We start from the raw sequence: 19361 nt of genomic DNA, 5'->3' as shown, positions 1-19361 counted from the left end.
CTGAAAACCAGTTAAAAGAATATAACTGAAAAACCAGTCCTTACAAAACTGCTCCTGAAAAGCAGCAAAGTGGGAAAATTCCCTGCAAAACTGCCCCAAAATGCTGAAAAATTGCTAAAAGCAGCAAAAATGGCAATTCCTGCAAAACTGCCCCAAAATGCTGAAAAATTGCTAAAAGCAGCAAAAATGGCAAAAATCCCTGCAAAACAGCCTCAAAAACTGTGCTAAGTCATAAATACTCCGAAGAGTCTCCGGAGAAACAGCAGATGTATATTTGGGTTAAAAATACATTGAAGAGTCTCCCTTCCTTCACTTTTATTCAATCAACACATTTTTACACAACTCTGAAAACTCCACCAAAACTTTCAACTTAGAAAAATTTTACAGTGTAACACCAGAATTTGTACAGCTAGAAAACTACAAATTTCAACTAGAAAATTTTTACACAAATCTGATGAAAACTCTACCAAAACTTTCGACTTAGAAAATTTTGTACAGCTAGGAAACTACAAATTTCAACTAGAAAATTTTACACAAATCAGATGAAAACTCTACCAAAACTTTCGACTTAGAACATTTTACAAAGCAACACTAGAATTTGAACAGCTAGGATATTTTTACAAAGCAACACTAGAATTTGAACAGCTAGGAAAATTTTAACAATTTTCAACAGAAATTTTACAACTTGCAACATACAACAATTTTTATATTTCAACTTAGAATAATTTCTGCAATTTCTAACTTGGGACAATTTTATATTTTTTAGTCTGGGAATATTTTCACCTTACAAAGTATTAGAGAAAAAAATTAGGAAAGTTGCAAGATGGACCATGAGGCCTGCACATACATGGCAGCAGTCTCTGTATGAACAGGTCATCCATACATTTGTCTAATATAACATTAAAAAAATGAATACAATAACATAATAGTATTTTGACAGCAATTTCATTGCAAAGTCTAGGAGGAACTATCAACTCTGTACAATGATTTCTTACACAATGGCTTTGGTCTCAAACAGCATGTTGTCCCTTGCAACGCTACATTGTCACCATAAATACACAAAACACAGACCGTCCTTCTGGGGCCGTATTCTACACAGTCAGCCTCAGGTCTCACTGAATGCCTGACCGTCACTCCACTGCTGGTCTTTGGGCTCATCACTTGTCAACTTTATATAAGTATACAAAGAAATAGATCCTTGACATAATTTCTACAATTCTAATTATTTTGACATCATAGTAAGACTGTGTATCCAAACAAAGGAAACATGACAAACATAAGATTATGCCCAACAGCCTGACACATGACACATGACACATGCAAGCCACTCAGAGCAAGGTTTGTTTGAGTTTTTGGAAAACTGATCGCACCCTCTTGGCAGTTATCTATAATGATAAATTACTCCATCAAAGGACATTATTTAGCCATCATTACAGATATTTATCATTAATTAATATCAAAAACTGTCGGGGATCATGCCATGGTACATAAAACAAGCTCTCACCATGCTGAGAAGAGTTTTAAGACAGTGGTTGGCAGCGCTGCAACAGACTGAACTTATGACGAGTCACAAGGTGAGAGCCTGTCATTGAGGGACTTGTGTCTAAAATGCACCATTTTGTCTACAATCACATCACTAGCTATGATGGTTTGTAGAATACGGCCCTTGAAACCTTACACAGAACAGTAACAGCAAAGCTCTACAAAGTAGAGAAACTTACTATTTAATCAGTCTAAACATTCCCACTCAAAAATGTCTATAAACCTAATTATATACAACAATTTTTCCCTAAATGAAAAACATTGAATTCAAGGAATGACTGGCACACTTGCCCATAAAGCTGCCCACACACACACACACACACACACACACATATAATCCTTCGGTTAAAACTGTGTGCACTTCTTTCCACACACACACACACAAAAAAAATAAAAAGCATGAACCAATGATGCTGTGAATGTTGATGCATCCTCCATCCTTGCCACTCTGTCTTGCACTCTGCACACACGTTTAGGAAAGAAGTGTGCAGTGTGCCGCTGGACCTCCAAAAGCCTGCAACAAAAGAAAGGAGTCAACAAAAGATCATGTTTAGTGATCAATTACCTTCAAGTCATCTTATCAATCAGAAATTGTGAAATTGTGAAAACTGCTCATTTGTAATCACATTTCTGATACAGGAAGGTAGATCAAAAACCCAGCAAAGCAAAGCCACACTATTTTTTTTTTTTTTTTTTTCCATGCAAGAGGGCAACTAGCCAAGGCAACAAAAGTTAAAGAAGAAGCCCACTTGAATTTCAAGTTCACTAAAAGATTGGTACAGAATTAGCATGTCTTGAAATCTCCCTATTAAAAAACATCAAGTTGTACAAAGATGGAAATACAGAAGCATGTAGGGAATTCCAGAGTTTACCAGAGAAAGGTCTGAATGGTTGAGAGTACTGGTTAACTCTTGTATTAGAGAGTTGGACAGAACAGGGATGAGAGGAAGAAGAAAGCCTTGTGCAGCAAGGCTGCAGGAGGAGGTGACGTATGCACTTAGCAAGATCAGTAGAGCAGTTAGCATGAAAATGGTGATAAGATAAAAAAGATGCAATATTTTGGCAGTGAGAAAGAGGCTGCAGACAGTCAGTCAGTCAGAGGAGAGGAGTTGATTACATGAAAAGCTTTTGATTCCACCCAATCTAACAATACTGTGTGAGTGGAACTCCCCCCAAACATGCAAAGATTACTTCATACAAAGACAGATCAGGCCCTTGTACCGAGTAAGCAGATGGGGGCGAGAAACACTGGCGACAATGTCAAAATAACTACTACTTGACAACTTGTTTGCCTTACTTGTAGTGCAGCAAAGTGTGTGTGCCACCCTTCTTGAAACTCTGGAGCACCTTCATGTGTTCAGTAAAGTGGTGGGCAGGAACACAAAGAGGTGCTTCCTCGACGCCTCGCCACCGGTGCAGTACGTCCTGTGGGGGAAACAAACCGTCATTGCACTCATTAACACACAGGGAAGATGTGCAACTCAGCCACTCAGCCCTCCTTACTGATAAACACCACCACTCACAAACACACACAAACTGCACTCACCAACTCCTAACAAATAAATACAAGTCAGCCACTCATCTCTTCTTCCTCCTGTGACAGAGATGCCTCCACAAAGAAATCAATAACACACAGATTGATCACATTCATCTTTGACAGACACAAAGTTCACAGAAAAACTGAGAATCTGTACATCTTACTATTCAATCACTTCATCTTTTCTTCATTACAAAGTTTCATAAACTGTTTCATTGCACACACACACACAAACACACACACACACACACGACAAATGTGGAGAATCTTTAGGAAAAGTGATGGAGAAGCAGGCTGAATGGAAAAAAAGTCAGGAAGTGGAAAGAAAGGAGGTAAATTACAAAGTTGCAAGTCTGGAAAAGGAAATCAAAGAGTCTGGGGAGAAAACTTTGGGCCTTGCTGAAATTATAGATCAACAGATCATAGAAGAGAAGATTGCTGAGAAAGTTGTGAAGGTTATTAAGTCAAATGAGACATTGGTGAGGGAAACTGTAGACAAAAAGAGATGTGTGGTGATATTTGGTGTGGAGGAGGATAAGACACCGAGTAAAATGGAGAGAGAGAAAAACATAAAAAAGGTGATAAATAATATCATTAATGTGGTGCAGGAGGAGGGGAAAAGACCTAGTACAAGAAATAGAGGACTTCCATAGAATTGGAAAGTTCACAGGAGAAGGTATGAGGCCAGTAAGAATCAAATTTAAGTCACAAAAGGATGTAGATGAATTGGTGGAGAAGTCATGGAGGTTAGCCCAGCAGGAAACAACAAGGAAGATTTGGTTGAGAAGAGATCTCGGTGAAAAGGAAAGAGAAATGTTAAATGAGTTGAGAAAGGAGGCTTTGAAAAAAAATGAAGAGAGGACAGAAGAGGAGAAGAAAGAGTTTTTCTGGAGAATCTTGGATATGAGACTGAGGAAGTGGTTCATAACCCAGAAAAGTACAGTAAGAAAGGACTAAAGAAACTTACGTATGAGCGGAATGTAATGTATTCCAACATAAATGGAGTGATATCGGGATTTTAGAACTCAACGATTACTTGAGGATAAGAACCCAGATATTGTGGGTCTTACTGAAACAAAACTGAGAGAGGAGAAGACCTGATGATGGTTGGAGAAGGAAATATAATGTTTGGAAAAGAAATAGAGTAGGTAAGATGGGAGGAGGAGTGATGTTGCTGGTTAAAAAGATATAAAGGTGGATCAAGTGAAAGAAGGTATGGGAAAGGCAGAAGTGCTAAAGATCAGAGCAGAAACTAATGAAGGAAAAAGAGGCACTACATAGTGGTGTACGTACCACCTAAGACAAATGCATGGTCAGTACAGGAATATGAAGAAATGATAAGAGATACAGGAACATGTCTGGAAGAAATGTTGGGTGGCTGTGAACGAACTATAATGATGGGAGATTTTAATTGTAAAGAGGTGTGTTGGGAGGACTGGTCAATGGATGGAGGGATCAGAGACAACATGGGGAAATACACTATTGACACTGGCAATGGAAAATGTGTTAACTCAGTGGGTCAAAGAAGATACTAGGTTTGGAGGAGAGGGAGCATCGTCAAGACTGGACTTGGTCTTTAGTACAGAGCCAATGGTCATTGAGGAGATGAGGGTGGAGTGCCCTTTAGCAAAGAGTGATCATGCAGTTTTGGAGTTCAAGGTGATAGATGAAGAGAAATCTAGAAGAAATGAAGAATATAAAGTGGGAAGATGGAATTATGCCAAGACAGATTTTGGAAACCTAAGGAAATTCTTTCAAGAGACAAGTTGGATGAAATTCAAAAGTGCTAAGGGGAGCAAATGAAAAGTGGAAGGAATTTATAAAAATATACAAAGAAGGTGAGAAAAAAATTTGTACCAATAAGACAACATAGAGAAGTTGGAAAGCAGGACTGGTTTAACGATAGATGTGAAAAGGCTAGAACAAGAAAAGAGGATGCATGGAAGAGGTGGAGAAGGAAAAGACGGATTAAGCAGTGGGAAAGTTACAAAAGAGCAAGAAATGAATATGTGTTGATTAGAAGAGAAGAAAGAAAGAAACAAGAAAAGGATATAATTGATAAATGTAAAGACCAACCAAGGCTTTTTTACAGACATGTGAACAACAACATCAAAAATAGAGAAAGTATTGAAAGTTTAGAAGTAAATGGAGTTTGCAGTGAGGATCCCAGGGAAATGGCAGAGGCTATGAATGGATGCTTTCGGAAGGTATTCACAAAGGAGACTGCTTTTGACAAGCCACTGGTAATGGAACAGAAAGGGATTATGAAGGAGTTTCAAGTAACTGTGGAGGAGATCAAGAATATGATGGGGAGTCTAGAAGTGAGAAAAGCTGTGGGACCTGATGGGGTATCAGGATGGATTTTAAGAGAATGCAGGGAGCAACTGGCAGAAAAAGTTTGTGAAGTAATTGATGCCTCATTAAGGGAAGGTGTAGTGCCCCAAGACTGGAAAAGAGCTAACATTGTCCCAATTTATAAATCAGGTAACAAGAGAGACCCATTGAACTATAGACCAGTGTCACTTACAAGTGTGGTAGCTAAGATGTGTGAGAGGGTGGTGAAGAATAGATGGACAGACTTCTTGGAGAAAAATGACATACTTTGTGAGTGTCAATTTGGTTTTAGAAAAGGGCGTTCATGCACGACAAACCTGATATGTTACTATTCGAGGGTGATAGATGTAATACAGGAAAGAGATGGTTGGGCTGATGGAATATATCTAAATTTAAAAAAAGGCCTTTGATAAGGTACCACACCGGAGACTGATCTGGAAACTTGAAATGGTAGGAGGAGTGCATGGCAGTTTACTAAAATGGATGGAAGACTTTTTTGGTAGGAAGAGAAATGAGAACAATAATTAAGGACAGACCATCAGAATGGGGCTTGGTGGAGAGTGGAGTCCCACAGGGATCAGTGTTGGCACCAGTAATGTTTGCAGTCTACATAAATGACATGGTGGATGGGGTGTCCAGTTATGTGAGCCTATTTGCAGACGATGCAAAATTGTTAAGAAAAGTGAGATGTGACAAAGATTGCGAACTACTCCAGGAAGACTTGGACAGAATATGGAAATGGAGCTGTACATGGCAAATGGAGTTCAACACGACAAAATGCAAGAAATTAGAGTTTGGCAAGAGTGAAAGAAGAATCAGGAGTATGTACAAGATAGGAAATGAAGACATAAAAACCAGTCATGAAGAAAAAGACCTTGGGGTGACAATTACCAATGACCTATCGCCAGAGAGACACATAAACAAAATAATTGGAGAAGTATTGAACTTACTGAGGAACATAAGAGTGGCGTTCGTATATTTAGATGAAGAAATGATGAAGAAAATAATTACTGCAATGATAAGACCAAGGCTTGAATATGCAACAATACAGTGGGCTCCGAACTTAAAGAAACACATAAGGAAACTAGAGAAAGTACAGAGGGCTGCAACAAAAATGGTGCGTAACTTAAGAGATTTGACTTATGAAGACAGACTGAACAGAATGCAACTTCCGACCCTGGAAAACAGAAGAGAAAGGGGAGACCTGATAGCAATATACAGAGTGATGATTGGCATGGAAAAAATGGATAGGGAAGATCTGTGTATGTGGAATGAAAGAGTGTCGAGAGGGCATGGGAAAAAACTAAAAATGGCCACTTATAGGAGAGATGTGAAAAAAATATAGCTTCCCTCATAGAAGGGTGGAAGCATGGAATAGTTGACACGTGGAAGTGGTCAACGCAAGGAATATTCATGATTTTAAGAAAAAGCTGGACATTAGTAGATATGGAGACAGGACAGTACGAGCATAGCTCCTTTCCCGTATGTTACAATTAGGTAAATTAGGTAAATACACACACACACACACACACAACCTTACCTGCATGAGATGTGGTGCACTGCCTCCCTTGGTGGGAATAAGGGAGAGTGGAGTGGTGTGCATACTATCAGGCTGGCTGCAGAGACCACCCAGCCTGCCTAGCCATCCCCAATCTGCTCACATGCTCCACCACAAACTTCATCACTGAAAGAGCGAGAGAGAGAGAGAGAGAGAGAGAGAGAGAGAGAGAGAGAGAGAGAGAGAGAGAGAGAGAGAGAGAGAGAGAGAGAGAGAGAGAGAGAGAGTTAAAAAAGAATGATCTCAGCTTGCATTTTTCATTGAATCTTCTACTTTGGTCACCTGTGTAATGTTTTGGTGTCAAATGGTAATAAAGAAGGGAATAGTTTGAACAAATCTAGGATAAAAACAGCTGAAATTTCGAGGCAGTGGTAGCAAGAATAGGCAAGGTCATGATAGGTACCTTGTGCGACCTTCTCTTTCATTGTACCATTAGTTTGATGGTGTGTTGTGTTGGTGACTGTCCTGGTACAAGAAAATAACAGGGCAGATATTCATAGTACAATTACCTAATGGGGAGTTAGGTTAGGTTAGGTTACAAGATATTAGGAAAGTTTATCTTCTGGGAGAGATAAACGACAGCTTAGTTCATCCATGGTTGGTCTGTCCTTTGCTTATACGTAGGTGTAGGTACTGTGCGCAGAAGTACTGAGCGTGGAAAGTCCCATGTGTGGCAACTGTAAAAAAGTCCGGTGGTACATAGCATGCCTTGAATAGGTACGCAACACAGCACACGCAAAGCGACAGTCAGTTGTGACGTAGTGTAGCTACGCCCACACCCCCCCTAGCCCGGGAGTTTTTGGTACCTATTAACTCCACTATGTACCGCATCTGTGTAATCTAAACTGGACGCTTCACATCTCATCTCTTGCTAAAACAGCTTCTATGGAGTTAGGCATTCTGAGGCGTCTTTGCCAGTTTTTCTTACACTCCTGACTACTAACTCTGTACAAGGGTCTTATCTGTCCTATCCGTCCCTGTATGGGAGTATCCTTAACATGTATGGGGTGGTTCCACTCACACAGGGTGGAATCAAAAGCTTTTCATCTTATCAGCTCCTCTCCTCTGACTGACTGTCTTTAGCCTCTTTCTCACTGCTGGAATGTTGCATCTCTTGCCATCTTGTGGTAAATATTGACAAGAGGTCCTTTGTTTGCCAAATATTGCCATTTGTCCCCTTAGACCTTCTCAGCAAATGCAAAATTTGGTCTATTTTGGTTCCCCTCCCTGACTGACTCAACCAAAACAAACTTCATCGAAGTTAACCTAACCCCAAATCTAATCTAACCTAACCTAAACTTAATATTACAACTCTGTTTTTTGCACGATGTCCTCATTTTCAAAAGCATCAATAGGAGTCAGAGGTTTGAGAGTTCAGCTGGTGAATACTGAATACCAAAGTCTTGAAACTGCCAGCACATTGCTTGACAGTGGCCATCCTCAAGCAATCCTACCTGCTGTCAGCCCTGTGACCTTGTTGGGCTGTGCTGCCATCTCCCATGATTATGACTCAAGGTAAGGTGGCTAATACGCATTAGGGTCGTGCTGGAAGCTCCATCTGGCCCCTTGCTAGCTCTGCCTCTGCTGATCGCCAGGCCCATCGTAATCCAGGACCGAGTGTAAATGTAAACATTGAGTGTTGGTGAACCACAATTATGTGGCACCTGTAAATTCCCCAAGGGAGAGAGAGGACTGTACAGGGTGTGACTGGTGTGCCACAAGGTGCCACTCTAACGCAATGTGCATGGGCGTGGCAGAGAGTGTAGTCCAAGACATTACTCTGTTGGCAGGAGAAGGTATTTCTTTTGTTTGTTTGCAATGTAGGGTACAAAAATGAGGGCTTGCAAAATAGTCTCCCACACCCCATAGAAGTGGAACAGCTGTTGATTTAAGAACAGTGTGACCAAAGAGAAGTTACAAAACAGTTGGCAGAAATGGTCACTGCCTAGTGTGCTACTGGTCAGACTTTGACAGACAAAGTAGAGGCAATATCGTCCAAGCTACAGTCTTTCTTGTCCTCTGCCCTCTCCGGTGCTCCTACTTCATTAGGTGAGGCTGCTCTCAATGCTAGAATTAGAGAACAGTGTAGAGAGCTAAGGGAGAGGGAACGACGCTATCGTTCGGTGACCATCAGAGGTGTACCCCACAAACTTAACTATGTAAGTTGCTTATTGCACAAGTATGATTTACATGTGTTAGGGGTGACTGAAACTTGGCTATTGCCCTCAACACCTTCCCTCTTCTTTTGTTGATATTCCAGGTTATATATTTTTGAGGAAGGATGTCAATGGTGTTATTGCAAAGCACGGTGTGGGACTTTATATTAGTTCTACCCTAAATTTTCATGAAGTGGAAATTCATGTTCCAATTGTTACCATTTATCTTATAGATTTTGATTTCTGCCTTATAGAGTTTATAGAGCTCTTTCTTATGCAGTACTAAAAAATGAGTCCTTGTTATTGTGTTTGTGGGAATTGTGTTCTGGGAAGAATGTTGTTGTGGTAAGGGATTTCAATTTACCAACAATTAAATAGTATTCTGACCAACCTGGTATGCATTTGTCTCAGCTGGATGAAAGATTCTTGTTGGGATTAACCCAGTTGATTGCTGAACCAATCATAAATTCATCCAGTAATGTATTTGATTTGATCTTGACAAACTATGTTGAGAGAGTGAGAGGTAAGAGTTCTCTCCCCATTTCCCCACAGTGTTGTCCTACTTATTGTGCTTTAATTCTCCAAGACTTGCCACTGGTGGTTGTTATGATCTGGTTGCCATTATGATCGCCTAAAAGTTTTGAATTTATTTTCTGTTAAAGGGAGGCTATTACGTCATGGCATTATTAAGATGTGACAAATTGTAAATGGAAAATCCTTCTTATATTTTAATGACTTTTTCTTCCACCCAACTTCTAACACCACCAGAGGCCATCAACACAAGCTTGCACATGTACACACCAACCTAGATATTAGGAGACGTTCATTCACAATATGTAATACTGGCCACTGGAATTCCCTCCCTGAGTCTGTTGTTACACATCCCAGTCTTCAGACATTCAAATCAGCTATCACCTCATCTCGGCAATTTACTTTTTGAATATTATGATTGATGAGGTTAATTTATCATATTTCTTATTGTACTTGTGATGCACTCCCCTGCCCATCTGTACAGTTATTCAAGATGTGGAGAGATAGAGTAGCTGTGGTGGCGAGTGGACGTGTTGTGTGTGCGCTCCGTTTCTGGCTGTGGTTTTTATAGTTAGCGAGTGGTGTTTGTGCTTGGTGTCTGTGTGTGGTGCTTTTGAGTGTTAGTGAAGTGAAAGTGTGTACTGCAAGTGTTAGATTAGAGTGAAATAGTGGTTAGAATCAGTGTTTGTGAGTTAAAAAGTATTTTTGTAGTGGGAGGAGACTAGGCTTGTAACCGTCAAGTTGACCTTGAAAGAGGATTAGTTGACCTCACTTAGGCCCTCCCACCACCGCGGTTCCCCCCACCCCGCCGTCACCTAGTATTTTTATTTGTTTGTGAGTTAACATATTGTAAATTAGTATGGCGGTAGCTACTGAGGTATATCAGAGTGTGATTGAGTGCGTGAAAGAGAGTATTGAGGTGGGATTGGGAGAGTTTGTTGTGTGTGAGATGTGTGGGCACGACAGGAAGGTCGTTGACTTTTCTGAGTGTATGGTGTGTAGGCTCAAGAGCGAGAATTTAGTTCTTTCTCTTGAGCACCGAGAATTGCGAGAGGAAATCAGAAAGCTAAGTGAGGGGAAAAGTGCGAACGAAGTTCTCATCTTTGAATTGAAGGAGGAGGTTAAGAGGCTTGGGGAGGCAGTGGAAAAAATTAGGCAGGAGATCAGTGTTAGGCCGAAGGTTGGACCTTCTGAGGGCGACAGGGTGGCTTGGCCCTCTGTCGGGAAGAGCAGAGTGGGGAAGAGGGAGCAGGCGAGCCAGACGGGGAAAGATAGTAGTCAGGATAGGCAGAGATGGCAGGTTGCGAGGGGGAAGGAAAGCGGAGACAGTTAGGGAGGATAGGACTAAACCCGTTGAGTGTGAAAATAGGTTCGGTTTGTTGGAGGGGGAGGGGGAGAGTGAGAGTGGAGTGAATGAAGTGGTTGTGGTGAGTGAAAGGAGAAAGAAGGGGGGTAGAGGAGAGGAGGAGGAGGGTTGTGCCTAGCACACCTCAGGTGTGTGTGGTGGGTGACTCTCAGGTTAGGTATTTAGATAGCACTTTCTGTGGGAAAGACAGGGATAGGAGGACGAACGTGTGTATGCCTGGTGCAGGTGTGAAGGCAGTGAGTGAGGAGGTGCAGAAGAGGGTTGGGGGGATGGAGAGGGAGGGTGTAGTAGTTTTGCACGTAGGTGGGAACGATGTCAGAGCAGGTGGGTCGGAGGAGTTAGTGGCAAGATTTCGGAAAATGTTAGGCAAGATAAGGGAGAGTGGTAGGAGGTGTGTAGTGTCAGGAATCTTGCCTCGTGTGTATGTTAGCAGGGAATGGTTGTCTAGAGCCATTGGTGTGAATGTTCGGGTAAAAGGGATGTGTAAGGATGTGGGTGTCAGCTTTGTGGATGTATGGGATAGGTTCTATGGGCGAAGGGATTTGTATGCTAGGGATGGTGTGCATCTGAGTAGGAAGGGTGTGGATGTGCTGAGTGGATGTCTGGAGGGGAGTTGGGATGGAGTGTAGGGGGTGAGGTAGCAAATGCATTCCAGAAGAAAGATGCTAGACATAAATTAGATAGGATAAACAGAGATAGTGAAAAGATTAGGAAAGATTTCCAGGTGCAAATAGGAGAGAATAAGATTAGGATTCCAAATAAGGAGACAGCATCTAGGAAGGTAGCAGGACTTAAATGTTTTTATGTAAGTGCCAGGAGTCTTAGGAACAAGAAGGACGAGTTATCTAGTTATATAGTTGAGGAGGACTTAGATGTTGTATGTGTCACAGAGGCATGGGTAAATGAGGAAAAGTTTAGGGAAAATAGGAAAGAATATGAAGTAGATGGACACATTATGTATTTACACCAGAGAATTGGTAGGATAGGCGGAGGAGTAGTTATTTATGTAAAAAAATCCTTCATTTCCAGTCAGGTTAATGGTATTAAGGTAGATAACAGAGTAGAGTCCTTATGGCTGGATGTTAGAGTAAACAAAAGTAAGGTTATTAGAGTAGGAGCTTTTATAGGCCACCTAACCAGTCAGCAGATGTAGACAACCCTATGGTAGATGAGATAAATAGGGGGTGTACTAGTCAGACAATTATCTTAGGGGATTTTAATCTTAAGTCAGTAAACTGGGAGAGGATGGTAGGAGATGCTAGTGAAAATAAGTTTATGGAAAGTTTTCAGGATAACTATTTAGTGCAGATGGTAAATAAACCTACTAGGGGGAGGAAGGTTTTAGACATAGTACTAACAAATATTGAGCATTGTTTAAAGGAAGTTGAGGTAGGAGAGACTTTAGCAAACAGTGACCATCATATAATTAGATTTATCATTAATTCCAGTAGGGATAATATAGTGAATAAGACTAGAGTCCCAAACTATCAGAAAGGCAATTATGGTAGGTTACGTCAGTTATTAGGAGAGGTAAACTGGGAAGATAGTTTTGGAAATAAAACTGCACAGGAGATGTGGGATATTTCTAAGGTTGTAGTAAAGGGTATAGTGATGCAGTGTATCCCTTACAAAGATATAAGGCAGAGAAACAGGAAGCCATTATGGTGGACTCATGAGATAGGTAGCCAGATCAGAGAGAAGAAGAGGGCATACAGAGAGTTGCAGAAAAGTGGGGAAGATGTAGATTTGATTAGGTACAGACAGGTCAGGGATGATTTGAGTAAGGTTATAAAAAAAAGTAAAAGGCAGGCAGAGAGAGATAAAACTAGCTAGAGCTGGGAGTAAAGATCCCAAAAAAATTATATAGTTATTACAAGGTCAGTGATAAAAGAAATAAGGATAGGATTGGACCACTCAGAAAAGATGGTGTAGTACTGGATCAAAATGAAGACATAGTAGAATTATTGAATGAACAATTTTCTTCAGTATTTACTAGGGAAAGAATAGGAAATCCTGTTACAAACAGTGCGACGAGTAGTTTAAGAGCTTTAGAAAATATTGATATAAAACCGGGAATTATTAGGAAATTTATTCTTGAACTAGACGATAGGAAAGCTAGTGGTCCTGATGAGCTACACGCCAGAGTACTTAGGGAGGGTGTAGACAGTATTTCTGAAGCACTTAAGTTAATCTTTGAAAGATCACTTAGGTTTGCTGAGATACCTCAGGACTGGAAGTTAGCTAATGTTACTCCAATATTTAAAAAAGGTAGGAAGGATGATGCGAATAATTATAGACCGATCAGTTTAACTAGTATAGTATGTAAGATACTAGAGAAGATCATTAAGGGAGCATTTAAATGAGAATAGATTAATTAGAGATACCCAACATGGCTTTAGATCAGGGAGGTCCTGTCTTACAAATTTGCTCGATATCTTAGAATATATTACCAAGGAGTTAGATGATGGAAATAGCATAGATGTTATATATCTAGATTTTAGCAAGGCGTTTGATAAGGTACCGCATAGGAGGCTAGTGTACAAATTGAGACTACATGGGATAGGGGTAGGTTAGTTGATTGGATTTCTGATGGCTTTCTGATAGGAAACAGAGAGTAGTATTAAATGGGGCAATGTCTGAGTGGAAGGAAGTGGTTAGTGGGGTACCCCAAGGATCAGTGCTAGGACCTCTTCTTTTCTTGGTGTACATTAACGATTTAGATATAGGAATTAGTAGCAAAGTATCAAAGTTTGCAGATGATACTAAGATAGCATGTGCAGTACAGGGTGAAAAGGACAATTACAGAATACAACGAGACCTGGACAGCATGGGCAGACAGGTGGCAGATGGAGTTTAATTCTGATAAGTGTCAGGTTATGCATTTAGGTAAAGACAACACAAACTTTAACTATGAGATGGAGGGATGTTGGCTAGAGGCAGTTTACAGACATGTGAACAACAACATCAAAAATAGAGAAAGTATTGAAAGTTTAGAAGTAAATGGAGTATGCAGTGAAGATCCCAGGAAATGGCAGAGGCTATGAATGGATGCTTTCGGAAGGTATTCACAAAGGAGACTGCTTTTGACAAACCACTGGTAATGGAACAGAAAGGGATTATGAAGGAGTTTCAAGTAACGGTGGAGGAGATCAAGAACATGATGGGGAGTTTAGAAGTGAGAAAAGCTGTGGGACCTGATGGGGTATCAGGATGGATTTTAAGAGAATGCAGGGAGCAATTGGCAGAAAAAGTTTGTGAAGTAATTGATGCCTCATTAAGGGAAGGTGTAGTGCCCCAAGACTGGAAAAGAGCTAACATAGTCCCAATCTATAAATCAGGTAACAAGAGAGACCCATTGAACTATAGACCAGTGTCACTTACAAGTGTGGTAGCTAAGATGTGTGAGAGGGTGGTGAAGACTAGATGGACAGACTTCTTGGAGAAAATGACATACTTTGTGAGTGTCAATTTGGTTTTAGGAAAGGCGTTCATGCACGACAAACCTGATATGTTACTATTCGAGGGTGATAGATGTAATACAGGAAAGAGATGGTTGGGCTGATGGAATATATCTGGATTTAAAAAGGCCTTTGATAAGGTACCACACCAGAGACTGATCTGGAAACTTGAAATGGTAGGAGGAGTGCATGGCAGTTTACTAAAATGGATGGAAGACTTTTGGTAGGAAGAGAAATGAGAACAATAATTAAGGACAGACCATCAGAATGGGGATTGGTGGAGAGTGGAGTTCCACAGGGATCAGTGTTGGCACCAGTAATGTTCGCAGTCTACATAAATGACATGGTGGATGGGGTGTCCAGTTATGTGAGCCTATTTGCAGACGATGCAAAATTGTTACGAAAAGTGAGATGTGACAAAGATTGCGAACTACTCCAGGAAGACTTGGACAGAATATGGAAATGGAGCTGTACATGGCAAATGGAGTTCAACACGACAAAATGCAAGAAAATAGAGTTTGGCAAGAGTGAAAGAAGAATCAGGAGTATGTACAAGATAGGAAATGAAGACATAAAAACCAGTCATGAAGAAAAAGACCTTGGGGTGACAATTACCAATGACCTATCGCCAGAGAGACATATAAACAAAATAATTGGAGAAGTATTGAACTTATTGAGGAACATAAGAGTGGCGTTCGTATATCTAGATGAAGAAATGATGAAGAAAATAATTACTGCAATGATAAGACCGAGGCTTGAATATGCAACAATACAGTGGGCTCGAACTTAAAGAAACACATAAGGAAACTAGAGAAAGTACAGAGGGCTGCAACGAAAATGGTGCCTGACTTAAGAGATTTGACTTATGAAGACAGACTGAAAAGAATGCAACTTCCAACCCTGGAAAACAGAAGAGAAAGGAGACCTGATAGCAATATACAGAGTGATGATTGGCATGGAAAAATGGATAGGGAAGATCTGTGTATGTGGAATGGAAGAATGTCGAGAGGGCATGGGAAAAACTAAAAATGGCCACTTATAGGAGAGATGTGAAAAATATAGCTTCCCTCATAGAAGGGTGGAAGCATGGAATAGTTTAGACGTGGAAGTGGTCAACGCAAGGAATATTCATGATTTTAAGAAAAGCTGGACATTAATAGATATGGAGACGGGACAACACGAGCATAGCTCTTTTCCGTATGTTACAATTAGGTAAATACAATTAGGTAAATTATTATTATTATTATTATTATTATTATTATTATTATTACTATTAACTAATGGAACAATAAAAGAGGTCACACAAGGTACCTGTCATGACCTTACCTATTCTTGCTACCACTGCCTCTAAATTTCACCTGTTTTTATCCTAGATTTGTTCTTATTATTTCCTTCTTTATTACCATTTGACACCAGAATATTGCAAAATTAGCAAAAGTAGAAGATTCAAGGAAAAATATAAGCTGTGATAATTTTTTTAATTCTCTCTCTCTCTCTCTCTCTCTCTCTCTCTCTCTCTCTCTCTCTCTCTCTCTCTCTCTCACCAGCCACCCGAGTGAACTCAACCGTCTCACGCCTTCATCCGGATGGTCACACAGCTGGCGACAACAGTCCAGACTCCCCAGCGTTCTCCTCTGCTCAGCAGAATCACCAGTACCGTCCGCCTTGTCGAGCCTTACGACGACAGACCTCAGCCCCACCAGGAGCTTTTACCGCCTGAGACCACTCACTGTTCATCCAGTCCTTACTGCTGTTACTATCCTCATAGACTGGTGGTTCAACCTGATCCTGAACTGACCCATTTCACCAGTTCGGCCGACGCTGACCATCCTGCCTGTCACTTAACTATGAACTGTTTGTCACCCCATTTTTCGGATTGTCCGAGTTTTTCCTTTTCACCTGATATCACGTTTGCTGACCATGCGCCCATTCTTACACCTGACAAACCAATCTTTTCCTGAGGTCTGAGCCAGATTCCCTGACCTGCCTTTGTATATCCGTGGCCGTTATTTTTGCAACATTTCTGACGCCTCCTCCAAACAATGCAGACCCCACCAGCCTTCATCTTTCCTTTCCTCTTTCATATCTATTTCACTGTCACATGGTTTCAATCGGGCACTGACCTGAAGAACATCATTCATTAGTAGCATTCCCTGTGTTCAGTCGTCACTTTCTCGACCCCAGCATTCCCTTGAGCCCCGGATACGTCCACAGTTCACAGGCCTCACAACACCCTCATTCTTCTCAGTCCGACTCCCCTCACAGTCGAACTCCCACAGCAATCTTTTCTCCACTGTCGCAGATCTCCCATTGCGTCATCCACGTCTGATTGATCCACGCAGGCAAAACACACTGTTAATCCCCTTTGAGGCCATTATGACCCCACCATGCCCACAGCCTCCACTTATTTATCTCCTTCCCACATGATCTCCTCCCCATCAGTCTCCACATTACACAAACGAGTGAGCCCGACGAGCCACAGGCACACTGGACTTTCTTTACGTAATCTCACTACAGCGAACATTTTGCCTCACCTGAGACTTGTTAATTGACCACTTTTTTTCTTCACGGCACCATTTCCTCATCTGCCCTCCAGAATTGCACGTTCTTCTTCTCGATCCGATTTTCCTCACACACGTTGTTCATCAGACCTCCTTCTCATTTCCATCTCTTTCCTGACACCTGCAGTTCCGTCTCCCTCCGAGCCCTTGCTGTCTCCACACCATACCAGGCCTCAACGTCACTCCACCAATGCAGCACGTCCTGTCGGGGAAACACAAACCCTTACTGCACTCACCAACACCCAGGGAACACGTGCAACTCAGGCATTCATCCCTCCTTACACATACAAGCACCACCACTCACAAACACACACAAACTGCACTCACCAATGCCTAACAAATAAATACAAGTCAGCCACTCATTTCAATACGACGAATACTTCACTACTTAAAAGAGTGTTAAATATTGAACATAAACTAGATAAATTGATAAAGGAGAATATGGAAATGAAAGAGAATGAATGAAGAACAAGAAAAAGAGTTTATAAAACTGAGAGAAAGGATAAAAAAAAAAGTGGAAGAAAACGAAGCTAGGCTAAGAGCGGAAAACGAAGAACTAAAAAAGGAAGTAGCTAACAACAAAAAGCAGATGGAAGAAGGACTCGGTAAAGCCGAGAAAGAAAAGAGAAGCTGAATGATCTAGTAAACAAGGAAGAGGAAAGAGTACAGAACGTGATTAAAAAAGAAGTACAAGCATGGAGAGTCCAAGATAAGAAAGATAAGGCTGATTTTCAGGAGGTGATTCAAGAACAACTTAAAGAAAAAGAAGAAAATATGACAAACAAAATGATAGGAGTCCTCAAGACAAAAGAAAATCTAGTTAGAGAAATTGCAAAAAAAAAAGAGTGCAGTCGTATTTGGAATAAAAGAAAAAAATATAAAATATAGGCCAAAAAGAGAAAAAGAAGAAATGAAATCAGTCAAAGACCTACTGAAGAATCTAAACGACGAAGATAGGCAGAACTTGGAAGAGGAAGTAGAAGAAATAAACAGAATGAGACCATATCAAGAAGGAAAGACGAGACCAATTAAAATACTACTAAAATCACAAGCAGCAACAGAAGAAATATTATATAGAACAACAAAACTTAGAGAAACAGAAGGCTGCAAGGGTATCTATATAAAGAAAAATAGAAATGAGGAAGAAAGGAAGAGATACAATGAACTGGCAGCAGCAGTAAGGGAAAAGAATAATGAAAGGTCAGAAGAAGAAAAGAAGGCATTTTTTTGGAGAATTCTAGGAGACAGGATAAGGAAATGGTATATAACCGTGAAGGAAGAGAAAAATGGAACAAGTTTAACTAAAAATTATAAAGGCAAAAGACTAAAAATGATGTATACGAACATAGACGGGGTTTTATGAAGTAAACTAGAATTAAGAGATTACATAAATAAAGAAAATCCAGATATTGTATGCCTGGCTGAAACAAAACTAAATGAGGCAATCATAATAGATTTGGATAATAGGTATAATGTATGGAGAAGAGACAGAGTGGGTAAAGGAGGAGGAGGAGTCATGATTATGTTAAGGAAGGAGATAGTGATAAACCAAGTGGAATGTGGGAAGGAAAAGCAGAAGTATTGTATGTTAAGATGCATATTAATAAAAAAGAGTTAACAATCATTGTAACATATGTGCCACCAAAAAACAAATTCATGGATCAATCAAGAATATAAAGACATGATAGATGACACAATAAGGAGTCTAACGACAATTGTTAAAGGAAAAAAGTTATATTAGTAGGAGATTTCAACTGTAAAGAAGTGGACTGGGAAAATTATGAAAGTGGTATGGGGAAGAAGCCTGGGAGAAAGATTCTTGAACCTAATGATAGACAATATGATGGACCAGAGAGTAAAGGAATGCACAAGATTCAGAGGAAACGACGAGCCGGCAAGATTGGACCTAGTTTTTACAAGGGGTATACAAATGAATGATGATATAAGATATAAGTGCCCATTGGGAAAGAGTGACCATGTAATATTAGAAATAGATATAGAAGAGGGAAAGGAAGATAGAGACGATTCATACAAAGGAGACCGATTAAATTACAGAAAGGCTGATATTGAGAATCTCAAGAACTATTTTAAAACGTAAACTGGGAGGAGATGGAAAACTCAGAGATGATGCAAGAGAAATATAACTTATTTTTGGAAATATACAAAACAGGAGTCAGGGAATATGTCCCAAAATATAGACCTCAAGAAGAAGGAAAGAAAGATTGGTTTAATGCAAGGTGTGCTAGGGCAAAGGAGAAAAGAGATGGAGCATGGAAAAGGTGGAGGAGAAATAGAAATCCAGCAAATAAGGAAAACTT

The 19361-nt window shown here is 40.4% G+C and overlaps 1 protein-coding gene across 2 annotated transcripts; it reads right to left on the bottom strand.

Moving 5' to 3' along the window:
* Positions 1 to 298: 298 nt before the first annotated feature.
* Positions 299 to 10280, bottom strand: LOC123509065. Of its 2 annotated transcripts, XR_006676108.1 has the most exons (4): positions 9519 to 10280; positions 6954 to 7097; positions 2840 to 2967; positions 299 to 2056 (listed from the first exon to the last, which is right to left on the bottom strand). XR_006676108.1 is itself a non-coding variant. In XM_045263187.1 (3 exons), exons 1-3 carry the CDS (start codon positions 7014 to 7016, stop codon positions 1888 to 1890), a joined length of 360 nt encoding a protein of 119 aa, XP_045119122.1. In that variant the 5' UTR covers positions 7017 to 7097; the 3' UTR covers positions 299 to 1887. The 2 variants fall into 2 exon arrangements, 1 of the variants encoding a protein (XP_045119122.1); XM_045263187.1 differs by lacking the exon at positions 9519 to 10280.
* Between the last annotated feature and the right edge of the window lie 9081 nt (positions 10281 to 19361).

This window comes from Portunus trituberculatus, chromosome 26 (assembly GCF_017591435.1).
Source record: "Portunus trituberculatus isolate SZX2019 chromosome 26, ASM1759143v1, whole genome shotgun sequence".
NCBI lineage: Eukaryota > Metazoa > Arthropoda > Malacostraca > Decapoda > Portunidae > Portunus > Portunus trituberculatus.
This window is presented reverse-complemented; position numbering and strand designations above follow the sequence as displayed.